Source organism: Vanacampus margaritifer, chromosome 18, assembly GCF_051991255.1.
Source record: "Vanacampus margaritifer isolate UIUO_Vmar chromosome 18, RoL_Vmar_1.0, whole genome shotgun sequence".
NCBI lineage: Eukaryota > Metazoa > Chordata > Actinopteri > Syngnathiformes > Syngnathidae > Vanacampus > Vanacampus margaritifer.
In genome coordinates this window covers 13,601,401-13,618,386 of record NC_135449.1, presented here as the reverse complement: position 1 = coordinate 13,618,386, position 16,986 = coordinate 13,601,401, and the positions used below count along the sequence as shown (strand labels likewise).

General features: G+C 38.4%; 1 protein-coding gene across 1 annotated transcript; it reads right to left on the bottom strand.

Moving 5' to 3' along the window:
• Nucleotides 1-1,323: 1,323 nt before the first annotated feature.
• Nucleotides 1,324-15,147, bottom strand: wdr45b (WD repeat domain 45B). Its single transcript, XM_077551096.1, has 10 exons — nucleotides 14,916-15,147; nucleotides 14,127-14,201; nucleotides 8,021-8,122; nucleotides 7,841-7,928; nucleotides 7,006-7,100; nucleotides 6,707-6,897; nucleotides 6,395-6,480; nucleotides 4,878-4,979; nucleotides 4,575-4,696; nucleotides 1,324-2,770 (listed from the first exon to the last, which is right to left on the bottom strand). Exons 1-10 carry the CDS (start codon nucleotides 14,980-14,982, stop codon nucleotides 2,664-2,666), a joined length of 1,035 nt encoding a protein of 344 aa, XP_077407222.1. The 5' UTR covers nucleotides 14,983-15,147; the 3' UTR covers nucleotides 1,324-2,663.
• Between the last annotated feature and the right edge of the window lie 1,839 nt (nucleotides 15,148-16,986).

Below are 16,986 nucleotides of genomic sequence, written 5' to 3'. Positions count from 1 at the left end.
ACATTCCATGTGGTTTGATCAGGCATTTCCAGGAAGCCGGGTTATGTCATCTATTTTCTCAAGTCTTTACAAACCTGCATATTTACGGTTTTGGATCCATCTATATGTTCACATTCACATACACTTTTTGTAATTTTAATGTCTCAAACATATGGAACAATGTGCTGGTATCGATTCCCTGAAACAAAAAAGTTAAAGCAATGGGGTAGATGCCTTCGACTTCCGGGTTTCACACGTCAGCGCCCGTTCCAACACTAGCACCTCCCACCCCTGCGCCCCCTAAGCGCAGGGTGTCTCAGCTCTCTGAAATGCTTCGGACAACTGAGACACTACACACTCGCACCCATTGACGGGAACGCGCAACCCAGGGGCACAAGGGCGGAAGCACAAGTAATGGGATGCTGTCCACATGTCACAAACTGGAAACAAATGTGTGTGAAACCCGGAATTCGAAAGTCTCGCCTTTTCTGTGGCATATACCCCATTAATTAGTATCAAAAATAATACCCGTGCAACGCCATTCGCGTAATAACTGGTGTGCTGTAACATGCCAATGTTAATTTTTCATGTTTCTTGGTCTATTTTGCTATAAAAATGCCGCATGGCGTCAAGTATTCAGTATCTCAGGTTTCATATAACTTTTGAGAAAAAATAAAGAAAAAAATCATTAAGACGAGGCATTTAATTACTTCAGAATCTTACTTGATCGGTATGTTGAATATAGTTTAATCGTTGTAGGACGTACTTACAGTAGCCTATATTGTAAACTTTACTCTCGGGCTCCCCCCACTGTTGTGGAATGGAATTGATGTTTGTGACAATGCAAATAATGTACATTTTAGCACTCACTAGTCACTGCGGTTGTCAATGTAAAAGTTGTCTATAAAAACGTACCCAAATAAGTTTCGCTTAGCAATTTAGGCCTCTCTCCACGAGACTACACAGTAAATTTGTGGTTAAAAAAAAAAAAAGTAGTTAATGTAACATTACACATGTCTGGGGCTCCATACACATACATGTAAGGCAGGGCGGTTGATTTGTGCTTACCATATCTGCCTCAAGAGAAAAATAGATGACTTTCATCACAACAGATTCAAATAATAAAAAAAAATTAAACTGCATTTTTTTCTAGGTGCACTGAAATTCAGGTTTAGAAAAGGTTGGGTTGAGGGTGACAACAAAATTGGCTACAATGAAAGAGTGCCTACTGTGTATTTTGTGGCTAAGGCTACAATTACTGAATTTACAGAATGTGCTGACTCACACATACGAGAAACACATTTATGTCTAATAAATGACAGCACAAACAAGATGATGCCAGACTTTTCAGTGAAAAAGCTGCTGTTTAATTAACAAATGTAAATGCAGATTTTCAGTTTTACAATCAAACTTTCATGTCATACTTATCAGTTGGCTTATCACTTTTGCGCGGCATCCCTTCAATGTTCAGTGAAGGAGAGGTGAAACAGTGCAAATACACAATCTGGTTAACACGGGTGAAATGTTGCGGTGAAAATGCTGTCATGGACCACATGAACATAAACAAAAGAATATTTCTGTTAATTTGGCCGGTTTAAGTATGCACACCAATTTGCATTAGTTGAATGTTTGTATGTACACGGCGCAGAATGAAGCAGTACAGTATGCTAATAACACATAATGCGTCCTGTGATAGTTGAGGGAAATGGTACATGGAGCAACCCATAGATGGCTGAGTTATTTAGTCAGTTTTGACATGACGTTTTCAGACATGCTCAACGCAATACTGTGTAAATTAATTTTACATTTTTACAAATTATAGATGAGCAATGACCAATCTTTCATGAACTTGCTCCAAAAATGTATATAAAAAGTAGGTAATATTTTTTAAGCTTTATTCCAAGTTACTGGTAGTTGTTTGCAGTAGCATCATTTTTCTTTTTTTGCATTATTGACTCCGCTACATTGGGGGGGGGGGTTAAAAGGAAAAAAAGCCATGGCTAGATTTAGTAATAAAATGATACCTTGGCTATAGCAAAACTTGTATACCTCCTATAATAAAAAAAAATATTGCAGTGTATGAAAAAAGAAGCGTGAGGCAAATATGACTTGACTTCATTCTGCACAATGGTATGCAATTAATATTCAGTCTTCAATTCGAGGGATGTAATATTGAACTATGACCCCACCCAGCTGTATGCTTGGTTGCTCTTTGTGACCCTGCTTGGAGACCACACACACACGCAGTGATACATTAGTATCGTCATGCCACGTGACAAAGTGTTTGCAGGTTCTCTCGCTCCACTCAGAGGCACTCCGTAGAATTAGCTTAGGTGGTGTGAGTTGACAAAAAATCTCTCCGAATTTATCGACGCCATTCAAGAAAATAGCCATTCCCTGCAAAGTCATCGGAAGACATCTTTAAAAGGACTGATGTCCAAAACACCTCCTTGCTTGTATTTATTTTTTCCTTCCTCATGTTTGGTTCTTGGGCGTCCACGTTGCCCTGACAACTCAGAGACGTGTCTTTTTTTTCTCTCTCTCTCTCTCTCTTAGCAGAGTCATTCAAGAGAAGTGCAGCAGAGGGACCTCTCGTCTGGTCCCTTCTGGATAATGGGGGAAAAAAAGAATGAAAGAAAGAAAACGAGGCTGTGTAATGGTGCCTCCTCAAGGGCATTGAAAGGTCATATTTTGTCATCTGTCATCTCAAGGAACTGTGCGTAGACATCTCTGGAGCACTCCCCTTTCTGGTTGTACAGGAACTTGTAGTAGCTGCCATCAGCGCAAATAGCTGCGAGACACAAGCGGATGGAGAAAGGAGAGATAAACAACACTTGCCTGTAAAAAGTAGCTGAGAAGCATTCGCATTACCTTACTGTGCACTAGTGGTAGACAAATGAAGCTTCGTGAAACATTTTTGAATTTTTTTTATTTATTTATTTTTTTACTCTTTTTGATGGCACTCTTGGTTTAAAGATGCAGTGGAAAATGTAATCAATCTTCATTGCACTAACCTTTATATTAAAGCCAAGAGCACCATCTAGACGAGTAAAGGAAAAAAATTATCAAGTGCTTCATTTCCGCATTACTATTGTGCACACTACTAGGGGTGAGAAAAAATGTATTCGGCAATATATCGCGATATTACAGCGCACAATTCTCGAATCGATATGCGGCCGAATCGATTTTTAAACATCATTTTTTTATGGGAATATTCAACAAAACGTCTTACTTAGGGTTAGGATTCACACATTAAGCATGGAAGAATGTTTTATTAATGGAACATTAGCCATGATATTTTATTTCAGTGCTGTTCAAACATGAAACAGACTGCAACCTGTTTGTTAAATGCAGTGGCTCAGTTATAAGCCTGAATTTTCAGATAAATACATTTTCATACAAATCTTACAGTGTACATGTACAAGTTTACTGATTAGTATTTTTTTCAATTTGAGTAAAAAAAAAAAATCGCAATAATCAGGTTTTTTTAATTCGCATCGGGATTAATCGGTATCGAATCGAATCGTGACCTATGAATCGCGATACGAATTGAATCACCAGGTACTAGACAATTCACACCCCTATTGCACACAAACAGTGCTTGTGCAGTAAATCGTGATGGACAAATAAAAGCTTCATGAAGCACTTGTGATATATTTTCCTCCTCTAGATGGCATTCTTGGATTAAAGATACAAAATTTCCATTGCACTAGCCTTTATATTTAAACCAAAAGCACAATCTAAAGGAGTAAAAAACAAACAAACATTGCAAGTGCTTCATGAAGCTTTGTTTTCCCGTCACTGGATGTAAGACAACAAAAAATGTCACGGAAGGCCTACTAGAACATCTTAACTTTATTTGTGGTTATTTAGCAGGACTTAAAATGGTGACAGGTGTGTGGTGACTTGCATTTACGGGGTTTCTTGCAGGTATTAGCAAATTTAATTGAATTATTTTTTTAATGCAACTTAAAAAGTAATTTAATGTGCATATCGTACTGCATGCACACACATATACAGTATACATACATACATGCATGGTTTAGTTAACTCACAATTAATTGCACATTATATCTGTTCTCAATGTAAAACAAAATGTTTTTTCAGACTTGTTATAACTAACATAAGTGGTCAAATATGGTTACCAAATACAAATGCTGTATCTTTCAGTTCATTGATTCAGTAGTTTTATAGTAAGTAATTCATAAAGTTATTTGAAGTTAAAAAAAAAAGCTAAAAGGAGTGTGAAAAATTGAGTCATAGATTTACGTTGAGGTAATTTTCTGCCACTATGTGGCATCAGTGTTTCATGTTGAACATTGGTGACAGGAAGCGTACATTTTTCTTTTCAAATTGAGAGCAAATGTATGCATCAACTTTGTTTAAATGTTGAATGCTTTTTAATGCCATTTAATTTGAGTCCTGAATGTGATTGGTTAAATCGGAACACAGCTACATTCCCAGTTAGAAGAGGGTGTCATTGCAATTGTTTAACTACCCTGAAAAGATTTATTTGGTTTTCTCAATTGTGTTAGACATGTTTTTGAATTGTGACTACTACTTATATTAATGCTAAGGTATTTAAGTGCTCCAACCTATGACAGCGTTGGGCTCCGTTCCGAAGGCACACAAACATGGCGAGCTCGAGGGCAGCTGGAACTTGGAAAAGCTCCACATGGAGCTGAAGTATTTGGGAAGGAAGCTGGCTGAGGCCAAGCTGTGGAGAGAATGACACACGACGCAGTTACAAATTGGAAGGAATGTCAAAAACACATCACTGATTGTCATTTTTGCATTCAACTTAAATACAGCAAGGCTGGTGTGTCTGTTACCGAAGTACAGAATATAGCGTTGGTAACCTGATGATTCGAAAAGAACGCTGCAAATTATAAACAAACCTCGATTGCCTATTCCTCTTTGCATCTTCGGCTGCAAAGATGTGCACTGTGCCGTGGTCACTCGATACGCAAATGAGGGATGCATCCTGGTTGAAATTGATGCTATCAAAAGGATCAAACAAAAGTAGGAAGAACAGATTAACCGCAAGCTTTCTGCAGCAAACAAGGACATGGGAAAGGTGGAAATTCTCAAGAATGAATATTTTTAAAAAAATGGCATGGGAAAAAGATAATTTTGTTTGAGTTCTGTTTTTCAGTGAATATTATTGAAATTGACCTAATGCTAAATGGCAAAAAGCCTCAAGTTGCTTTCTGTCACTAGTCTGGACACGCCATTCTCAATATTGCGTTGGGGAATATGAATTAAGCAGCAAAATCCACCCATTTTTATGCATCTTGGGGTGGCCATTTTGCCACTTGCTGTCACCTGAGAATGACATCACAGTTGCGCACTCACGACCAATCACAGCTCAGCTTGCAACGGTCACATGACCAAACACACACACACACGCACGCACGCACACACACACACACACACACACACACACACACACACACACACACACACACACACACACACACACACACACACACACACACACACAAAAAGGTGAGTCATGATTGGTCGTTACTTGAGCCCTGATCACCTGTGATATCCTTTTCAGTCACCAGCAAGTGGCAAAATGGCCGCCCCCCAACATGGATTGACAGGTGTATTTTATTGCTTATATATGATGTGTGATTATGTGTTTTGCTGCTGGTAACGCTGTGAATTTCTCCACTGTGGGATAAATAAAGGTGTATCTTATCTTATCTTAATGATCTCGTTCTCAGTGGACCTAATTGTAAACAGTTGTTGATGTCATGTTGAGGCTTCCAAATTAAGAGATGGAACGATACAGATATCGATTATTAGAAGTAAAGGACGCCGATAACAGATATTTGGAGCCAATATTCATTTTCACTAAAAGGGAAAATAATGGCATCAAAATGTGAAAAAAATAGAAACTGCAGCTCTAATTGACTTCTTTTTTTTTTTTTGACATTTTAAGCATATTGAGCAACTTTTAGGGTTCGTAAAATATTGGAGTTTAAAAAAAAATCTTTGTTTTAAAAATCTGACAAAAAAATCAGGGATCTCCCAGGCGCAGTAGCATGTCTTCAAAAGTTAAATAAAAACTTAGCTCCCTATTGTGTTCTACAGTAAATAAAGTTTTCTATCATTTCAAAATATGTCAAGTATTAAAATGTTATTTATCCTAATTTTAATTCCAAACAAAAACAGAAAGTGCAGAGAGTTCCCAGGTTCAGCAGCATCTCTTTTTAAATAATTAGTTCCCTGAAGTTAACACTTTTTTTTAATGGATCTACTATTGGCCGCACGATTCTTCAAAATGTCCCATACCGATATTCGTCAAAATGCTGAATATCGGCTCCATCAATCCCTATTCCAAATCACAAAGCTCATATAATTCCGCTGTCATGTTTACATGTTTGTCTTGTTGTAAAAGTCTCACCAGTAAATGTTGGCTGTCTGAGAGCCTCGTCTCAGCTCTTGTATGAGTTGCCCGGCCGACGTGTCAAAAATTCTGATAAGTGTGCCCTGTGGACGAACACACATTTGCTCAAGTTTCAAATGGCAAAAAAAGAAGAAAAAAAACCAGTGGTACCTCAACTTATGAATTTGTTTTGTGACCACGCTTGTAACTTGAAGCGTTCGTAAATGGAGGTCACGTTTCCCATTGAAATGAATGGAAAGTCAATAAGCAAAATGTATAACTCGAGGTTCCACTAGACTCCCGAAATGACTTCCGGTCATGTTGGCCTACTTTCTCCGACGCCGTGGCTATTCTGGTCCCCTGCAGGTTGAGAGCGATGCAGCACAGCACCCCCTCGTGGGCAGGGATGTCCACCGGGGGCTTCTCTGTGTTGGCCAGGTCCACAATCTGAACGTGGCCCGAGTGAGTCCCAGGGAAGGCCAGAAGGGAGTTGTTGCTATTGGGACACAGCACACACAGACCTGAAGAAAGAAGAAGTGAGAAAGTGACTGCTCGGTGGTTCCACGCAATTTGAATTCTGGGCTGCACACTGTATGTAGTTCCAGTTGAATAGATCCGGGACTACAAACCTTTGGGGTTGTAGCAGGTCTCAAACACGTGAAGCTGATGGGGGTTATGGGTAAAGGTGAACACTTTGATCATGGAGTCCAGAACCACCACAATTCTGACCACAAAACGACAAACAATTCAAGCTTCCGTATACTGTTATACATTATTAACATTTTAATTCTTTATTTCATATATTAACCATGTTGAAATGTTTTATGGATGTGTAGAGTAGGTGATATAACGTTGAACTCAGTATAATTCGACCTTAACCTAAGCTGGTAAATTGTTTGGTCTAAAATTCCTTCTCAGTGTTGCGCACACACATTTTGTTCTTGAGAACAGAATCTGCTTTGAGAGAGCACACACACACACACACACTCTGTTTGCACCAACGCTCATGGCCACTCTAAATCTAGTTCAACTTGTTTGTGAGATATTGTTTTGAGAAAAAGTACCCAGAGAGTATATTTTGTCTAAAAATGAAAAACAGGTGCAGTCTGTGTACGAAAATAATATTATGTAACATATTGTGTGAGAACCAATCTGTTCTACTCATTCTTATTAGGAGGAGAAAGGGCGTTTACTTTCAAAACTCGATTCTTTAAAAGCTGGATTCCGCAAAGGGAGGGGCACATGGGCACTCTGAAAATTCCACCTCCTACGTGATGTTCAGGGTTGTCACGATGACCGGAGAATTCTCTGTTTTAATAAATCATCCTTGCAAGGAATTTCTTACAAGAAATCTGTCTTCAAGTTTTTTGGAACACGCAAAAGAGGACAAATAATTAGCCTCTTTCAATATTGATGATTCTTTTTTGTGTGTGTGTGTGTGTGTGGGGGGGGGGGGGTCGTTACCTGTCCCGCCGAAGCTTGACTGCTTTGACCTCTGTGGAGAACTCAATCTCAATGACTGTCTTCTTCTTCAGGTCGTCCCAGATCATTACTAGAGTCAATCAAATAATTAAGGTATCAGTATTTAAGCAAATGTAAATAGAAGCCACTTGTCAAATTAGAAGGTCATGTTCAGTTTCAAACCTTTATTGGTTGGATACTTGGGCTTCTTTCCTCCACCCACAAGCGCCAGATAGTTGCATCGGAAGAGCATCTCCACGTGGCCGACCCCGCCCTCCAAGAACTCTAAAAGTTTCAAGAAATGCTTTGATATCAAACTCAAACACTCTTCTGGGGAAAAAAATGCCTGTGCGAGATAAAAATGTGTTTTGCCTCATTTTCTTTTGACTCAAAAAACAGAGACACACAGGAAAAAGCTCCTAGCTTACAGCAGAACTGATGTTGATAAGTAAGTCCGGAAAGGGTCAAGCTGCTGCTGAGTAATTATTTTTGGCTAAACAGGAGGGGACAATTCCTCTTTTTCAATTATGCGCTATAAATGCATGAATTTGTTGATCTGAGTCATACCATGAGTCCTTCATTTGATTCGTACGTCGCATGAACCACAATTTCATTGCAAACAATTTTACAGGGTTTTTCCTGTGTACAAAATTCAGATTTTCCAATTATCCGCCTAATTTGCTCGTCACCACCAGCCTGAGCCATTGATATCGCTCAATACGGCGCTCCAGCTCTGTTGATTGAGTTCGGCTGGAACACATTTTAAGTGCAGTTGCCGTGTTGCGCCATTACGCAACAGCAGTGCACCGGAAAGACCTGAAGCAACAACCAAAGAAGAAACAGCTTTCTTTTCTTTTTAAACTTGAATTAATGTACCGAAGAAGAAACTGATTATGGAGCAACCGTTGCACACGCCCATTTCCTGAGGTGGCGCACCGCAGCCATCGGCAAAGTCATATATACACACTATACAAAATAATGGTTACTGTATATACTGTGTTTATATTTACAATTTATTTAATAAGTACTAGTGGATGAATTTTTAATATGGGTCTCAAAATTAATGTGTTAATTTAAAGTTCCTTTCATGCCACAATTTTTTTTTTAACGCACGATTCCCTTACTTGGAAAGCCTGCACTGGGGGAATTCGCAATGCAGCAGACACGTCCACATCAAAATTTAGCAGTAATACTAATAATGCATATATTTGTGGAGATTGGGGTCAATTTGTACTTTAGCAATTTAATAAATGTGCAGAATTTCACAAGTTACTTCATGTTAAAGATTACATAGCTCTTAATATGAAAAGAGAAATGCACTGAGCTGTCACCAACACCTTACAAATGCAATTATGCCATCTAGTGGCAGAAATATGACCTCAACACAAATCAATATCACACTCGCTTTTTACAGTACATATTTTTAATTTTAACTCAACTTTATGAATTATTATGAAATTACTGCATCAATGACTAAAAGATGATCAGTTTAACATGTTTTCCAGTTTTATGCTAACAAAAGTATGAAAACTCTGAAAAAAATATTTTATTGTACATTTTATTGTACATTTCGAACAGATACAAAATTTGCAATTAATCATGATGACTATTGAAGTCCTGCGATTACGTACAATTTAAAAAATTTAATCGCCTGACGCCCCTAATTTTTTAATGATTGTCGTTAAAAAATGGCAAAAATGAATGGCAACTTTGCATTCATATAATTTCTACTTTCTAGTCCCTGATCGTAAAATGGTTGCTAGAGGGCGACCTATAATGGTATCGGTCACCGCTGAGAGTACCGAAACCTTAAAAAAAGACTGGTATTGGCACAGATAATGATAACTGGTATCGGTAGTCACCCATCATAGTCAGGGTGATACCACCTCTGCCTCAACTTGAGCTACGGAATAAGTAAAAACACATACATACTAGTTAGCAGTGTTAATTTTGAAGATAAATTTTAATTTATTTTTAGGTATAGTCTTTTGATTAAAATCAATTAAGCTTTTAGTCATAATATAGTCATCTGATTGTATTTTAGTTTTAATTAAATTTTAGTCGACAAAATTAAAGAAAAATTTTAGTCTATGAAATAAAGAACAATTTAGAATGGGCAATTTAGTCGATGTTTTCGTTCAGCATACATGTAAACTTTTATAACTGTAACAGCAGGACACATTTAACATAACAGTGTCTTTATTAAATTTTGCTTCAAAGAACATGTTGAACTGACAATAATAGGTCGTTTTATAACTTAATTTTCACCTAAAAAAAAAAAAGTGCGAGATTAATCTTACAGCTGCACAATGAATGTAAACATGTTTGAACATTAAATAAAGTGCCGTGAACACTTTCTGAGTGGTCCTTTTCTCCCACCCGCATTTCATTTCTTTTTCTGATTGGATTTTGTGAATTTTCATCACTGTGTTGTATTCGTTTTAGTCATTGACAAAATTGTCAGTCAATTTTAATAATCGTCATCGTCACAATGAATGGCTTCTATTTTAGTTTTCGTTTCATTTTCATCTGGAAAAAAAAATTCAATTACAAAACAAAGTTTTGATTAAGTTGAGCTGATAAAAAAAAAGAGGCAATAATAGGAAAAGCTTAGAATTTTCTAAAACAAGTTCCTGGACATTACCATCAGTGAAGCACGCTGCCTAGAACTGCACATGGACGTGGATTGGCTCCCTGTGTCCCTGTCCAGGGAAGCAGGGTGTAGCATGTCCACATCCCACTACCTCCTACCTGGGGATATCCCCAAGACATACGGACTCTACGCTATTGGGTATGAGGCGCCATCATCAGGTCAGACCTCTCCCCAAAGTGATATTCAGATCCAATGCGAGTCTGAGAATTGGGCACAAAGTCAGACTGATGGAGAAGGAGCAGGGAACAGTGACAGCACTGGGACTAAAGTCACGTACTGCTACCTTGGCATTGCTGAAGATAGGACCATTCAACAGTGTCTCTTACAGAATTTTCAGATTGCCTCAAAACACTACTTCCAAAGTCGGGCCCGCCTTGGTGATTCATTTTCTGCAAAAGAACTGCTGCAACTGCGTCTTAAATGATCCTGTGGGAGGTGGAGGCTTGGCTAGGTGTTTACCCATTTACATTAAATTTATAGAGGTAGATCTGGACTTCCTGTCGGCGGGTTCCTTAGTGGAGTGCCTGGAAACAGCTATTGGTTACTCTTTGAAGTACAACAGTAATGGACCATTTTAATCTGCCATGTTTTGGATGTGTGTCAAGAAATGAGTGGATCCTGCACCAAGCAAAGGTGACCAGTTACATTATGATTGGGCCTTAAGACTAAAATTCATAATCAACAATATGGTTAAGTGTTTTGTCTATGGAAATGAGAACTTGTTTAAGAGAACTGTATATCACTTTTTCAACAACAAAAAAAAGTGTGTTTATGGAGGACCAAAACTGCCAAAATTAAAAATTAATTAATTAATAAAAGTGAAAATAAAAACAATATATATATAAATATATATATACTGTATATATATACACAATTTTCTAAATATATATATACACAGATGTATATATCCCTAACTAAATCATAACATTACAGGAAATTAGATTAAAAATGTTTTTGTATATGCATTAGGGCTGAATTATTTTTGTAAAAGTCAAAATTGTGATTGTGATTTAATTCACAATATTTTTTTTCAAGGTCCTTTTCTAATTAATTTTTCATCAATCTTTATTACGACAAACAATACCAGATGTTATGCATTACAGGATACAAAGATAAAGGCAAATAAAGCATTAATTAAGATGGACAGTTTCTACTACATTTACAGGTATAAACTTGCTACTACATCCAGTTTGGCGAGCGTTCACCATGACAACTAGGGGTGTGAATTGTCTAGTACCTGGCGATTCGATTCGTATCACGATTCATAAGTCACGATTCGATTCGATACCATTAATCCCGATACAAATCTATAAATGGATTATTGCGAATTATTTTTTACTCAAATTTAGAAATTACTAATCAGTAAACTTGTACATGTACACTGTAAGATTTGTATGACAATGTATTTTATTTATCTAAAAATTCAGGCTTATAACTGAGCCACTGCATTTAACAAACAGGTTCCATTAATATAACATTCTTCCATGCTTACTGTGTGAATCCTAACCCTAAGCAAGACATTTTGTTGAATATTCCCATAAAAAAATGATGTTTAACTCTTAGACTGCCAGACGTTTTCAGAAAAGGGATGCCGTGGGTGCCAGCCGATTTAAGCATTTTGACTGATCTTTTAAGGTCCACAGAAAATGTTGTGTTTGGACTATGGAAACACATACTACCAAATGAAAGATTGGACTCTCATCTTTCATCAGAAAAAAAAGTTTGTTTCTACCTTATTCCGTTCTTCAGTAATCAACAATAGAAAATGGTTACTTTCACCGAAATTCTCTGTTTTGAAACAAAAAGCGGAGAAAAACGGCTTTTTGTGAAACGATGTTATTTCATGCACTCTAGTGAATTGTACACTTCTTTTTGTCCATGAATGATGCCACAAACACCTAAATAGTGCTTTACTTCTGTAAAACGCTTTCACCAACAATGAAAAAGTGTTTTTTGATTGCAAAATACGTTTATTTCCATTCAACAGTGTAACAATTTAACAAAACAATTTCGCTAACTATTTACAAATGTGTGCAACTGTGGTACTATTTACAATTATGTGGATGTTTCAAATACAGTTTTTCTTTTTGAAACGCTCTCCTTCGTGCAAGGAGACGCCGCTGGACTCGCACAACAGTTTACTTTCACTTTGTCCGTTTTGCGTGCAAACGTTACTTTCTTGACGGCCTTTTTTTCCGGGGAATAAATAGCAAGTAGCAAACTGTACACACTTCTCCGATGAATATGCATTGGACTCGGGGCACTCACCGTCGTCCGATCGAACGTCCGCCTGTGCGTGCTCGATTGTGCTCCGCGTTTAAGACGCCGTCATAGCCGCCGCGTCAGCGGTTCCAATTTCGCCGTCAAGCTCGGATTCACCTTCATCATCATCGATGATGATCATCGTCGTCATCAATGTGCTCCTTTAGCGTTGGTCGATGACTTTCTCTTGTAAGTGTAGAGCTGCTTTGCAAACGGGCACCACTTCCTCCTTAGCCATCTAGCCATCTAGCCCCCCCCCCCCCCCCCCCCCCCACGTCTTCTAATGCCGCGTCAATGCTTTCCTTCCACGGAGTCATCATCATCATCGATGATGATCATCGTTGTCATCAATGTGCTCCTTTAGCGTTGGTCGATGACTTTCTCTTGTAAGTGTAGAGCTGCTTTGCAAACGGGCACCACTTCCTCCTTAGCCATCTAGCCATCTAGCCCACCCCCCCACGTCTTCTAATGCCGCGTCAATGCTTTCCTTCCACGGAGTCATCATCATCATCGATGATGATCATCGTTGTCATCAATGTGCTATTTTAGCGTTGGTCGATGATTTTGGGCTTTGAAAAAAACGGCTCGGGCGTGAGGTCCTCGCAAACCGGTCGCCATTTTTCCTTTGTTTTCCATTCTGATCTCCTGCTCGACGCTCTAGCTACGCCTCTACTGACGCCCACCCGATCTTGTCAAAAGACAGTCATCGCTGCCCTCTAGGGGCCAAAAATAGTCCTTAGGCACAACAGACCTAATTGAAACTTTCACCAGACATGCGGAAGGCTTCCCCCCACCCGTTTCAAAAAAATAAAAAATTAATTGGATGACGTCTTTTGACGTCATTGGCAGTGCTCCGTAGATTTTTACTTGACGTCTTTAAACGTCAGTGGCAGTGAAAGAGTTAAAAAACGATTCGGGCGTATATCGAATCATTTCGAGAATTGTACGCTGTAATATCGCGATATATTGCCGAATCGATTTTTTCGAACACCCCTAATGACAACATACCGGTAATCCTACCACAGGTGTGGTGTAAACATAAATATACGAAACTAGGTCTGGGCAATATATATACAATTTCAACTCAATGCTCAATATTTTAAGAAGATGCTAAATATTAATCAGTATAAATCTAGTTGGTTTTTTTTCTAACTTACTGACAGTCATCAACATTAACAGAATTATGGTCATGGAGAACACTGACCAAACCGCACGTCAATTTGGTAAGTTTATACCTGTAATTCTAGTAGATGAACTGTCATCTACATTAATTAATGCTCCATTTGCATTTATCTCAGTTTCCTACAAAGTATAACACATCTGAAAGTGATTGTTGTAATACAGATGACATTAAATGTTTTCAGGCATTATTACCTTGTTTCTCCTTCTCTTTAAGAGGATCTGTGTTGTAAACCCGAAATCCATTCTCCATTCCACAGGCAAAGCACCCTGCAAAGGTACACAATAAACAGAAAGTGGTAGGGAGTTCAAACTTTTAGGTCTCAATATTTACTAAACTATCATATTAGCGCAATTACTGTAGATAAGGCACTAAAGACACGTAACACAGATAAAGGCTACGGTACACATACTCTAGGTGTGGGTGAAACTCATCTAGTTCGGAATGTTTTCCCTTGCCGTTGGATAGTATTGATCTGTTATGATCAAATATTATGAACGATAGAGAAATAGCTAACAAGATAACAGTGGATTCAAATTTGATGATGCTAATGGAACGCCAGTTAGAAGTAATCGTCCCACGACACTCGAAATAGGATGTTGGTTGGCTACCAAAGTAATTCATGTGTACGTTGATGTGTTAACACACTATTAACGTACCTCAACGTATAGTAACTCAAATATTTGCTGTTGCATGATCGTCGAATGAAACCACAATAGCAACGTGAGCGGAAGCTAGCGAAGGCTAGCAGTGGCTAAAAACAACAAAACGGTAGGTGTTTCACGGTAAAGTTCCGCAAGTAATAGTGACAACTGTCGTGATGCTCTATTTACAAGTTAAGAAAACGAGTTACGGTCATTTACATCCAATGTCGATTACTTTTAGAGGAAACATTGCGTTAGCAAAGTTAGCTTAGCATCCATGGCGCTATCCGTATTCATTTTGAGGAGAGGGAAGAAAAACATGACAACGTCACTTCTCACCATGGTCCTGGTTAAATCCAGCGTAAATGAGTCCGTTCCCTTGCGGGTTAGACAGCAGTGAATTCATTGTTTGACGCGAGCAACCGATTTCCAAATTGTGTAATCAATAATGAAAACAAGTGCTGCAGCTCGGATAGCTAGCTGGCTAACGTCATCGTTCCTCCAGAGTTGTCTGCCAGTGCTTGGAGAAGGAAGGAGACAACAGACACTGGTTCCTGTTTCGCCGAATCAGTACTCGAGATCGGTGTACATTTATTTTGGGTTTTTGTTCTTTTATACATTGTGAAAAGTAAAAACAAATTCAATAGTGTGTGGAACTGCTTGTGCGACAGATAAGGAACAAAGTAACCATTAAGGGTCCGAGTAAAAACACGTAAATTCAACCGAGCGTCCGAGTAAGCGGATGTTAAGAGTATGATTGCTTGCAGCGTAGCATTTACATTCGGTTCCACAAGTACGTATGATAGTGCATAATGTTAATATTATTATAATTTAATACGCGCCCCAGTTGCCTAATGGATAAGGCACTGGCCTCCTAAACCAGGGATTGTGGGTTCGAATCCCATCTGGGGTGGCAGTAATACTGCCAGCCTACAACTTGTGAATCAGGTGTCATCACAGTCTGGTGGAATTCACTGTCTAAAAGCTAATTATCTTCAATCATAATGAAATGAAAAAACAATTATCATCAAAACGAAAAGTAGAAAATCAACTTCTGTTGAAAATCTTCAAGCTAGTTCAAAATTAAAAGGCTCACTTATGCTGGTGTCCTCCACACTCCTGTATGAAGTCTGGGCATGGTCTTGTGACGCAGTTCTCTTGCGGGATCTCCTCACAGAACTGTATCAGTCACTACAAATTAAGATTTTTTTTTTTTACCTGACAACCTTACTTTTTCAAAATAGCCATATGACCCTTTTCAGCTCCTGTAGATAATGACAGTAATTTGGAGAAGGGTACAAATAAGTTGCATTTTCTGTTATCATTAGCGAATAGTGTTTGTGAGTGTGTTTTTTTGTTACTGTTAAGTACTGTATACAGGAACACATTCTAATAGCAACGCCACTAATCTGTTTAGAAAAAAAAAGGTTTTTATTCTTATCAGTATGAGCACTAGAGGTAAGGTAGTTTTTCCATTTAGTTATCTGAATATGTATTGTAGCTAAATGACTCAAATACAGTCAATTTTTTAAGTTTACCGAAGTACTGGATTTAAAAAAGTACTTCAGTAGGCCTACGTAGATATGTATCAAGCAGTGTGCACCCTCTACTGGTATGTCTCCATGCATAGTAAAGTTAGTTCCTGTTTGTTTTGAAATATTTTGATTTTATTTTAATACCTATATGTCTGGTATCATGACTGATGTGTCTGCACGTCCTCAACTCGTTAAGGCTTCCGAGCGTGTTTGTGTGCATGCATTTAAATATAGTACCGGTATTTGCCAAAAATGCTGCCATCGTGTTGTGAACAACAAAACTGCACACTAAACTTTTAAGATTGACCAGTATTGTGCTGTTTTAATAGTTTAAAAAAAATAGACGAATAAAATACTTTTTGCACCCCAACAGTCGTTTGTGGAATATTAGTGAAGCAGTAAAATCCACCCGGTTTTATCCATTTTATGGCGGCCATTTGCCAATTGCAAAGTAACAACCTATCATGGCTCTCCTATTTTCTGAAGCTGGGCCGTGATTTGTCATTACCTGAGCAGCTGTGGTGTAATTTTCTGTCAACAGCAAGTGGCAAAATGGCTGGGCCTTGAGATGGATAAAACCAGGTGGATTTTGCCGCTTCATTCATATTCCTTAAACGCAATAATAATCAGAATGCAGTGTTAACCTTTTGCATTACCAATTTTTGGGGGGTTGTCTTCTTCTTAATTCTCTGTTAACAGTCTGTTGAACAATGTTATGCTTAACATCTGTTGTTCTAGTCGCAGGGGTAGCCAAGTTCGGTCCTCGAGAGCCACAATCCAGCCTGTTTTCCATGTTTCTCTCCCCTAACACACCTGGTTCATGATCAGGATCGTTATTAGGCTTCTGCAAAGCTTGCTGATTAGCTGATCATTAG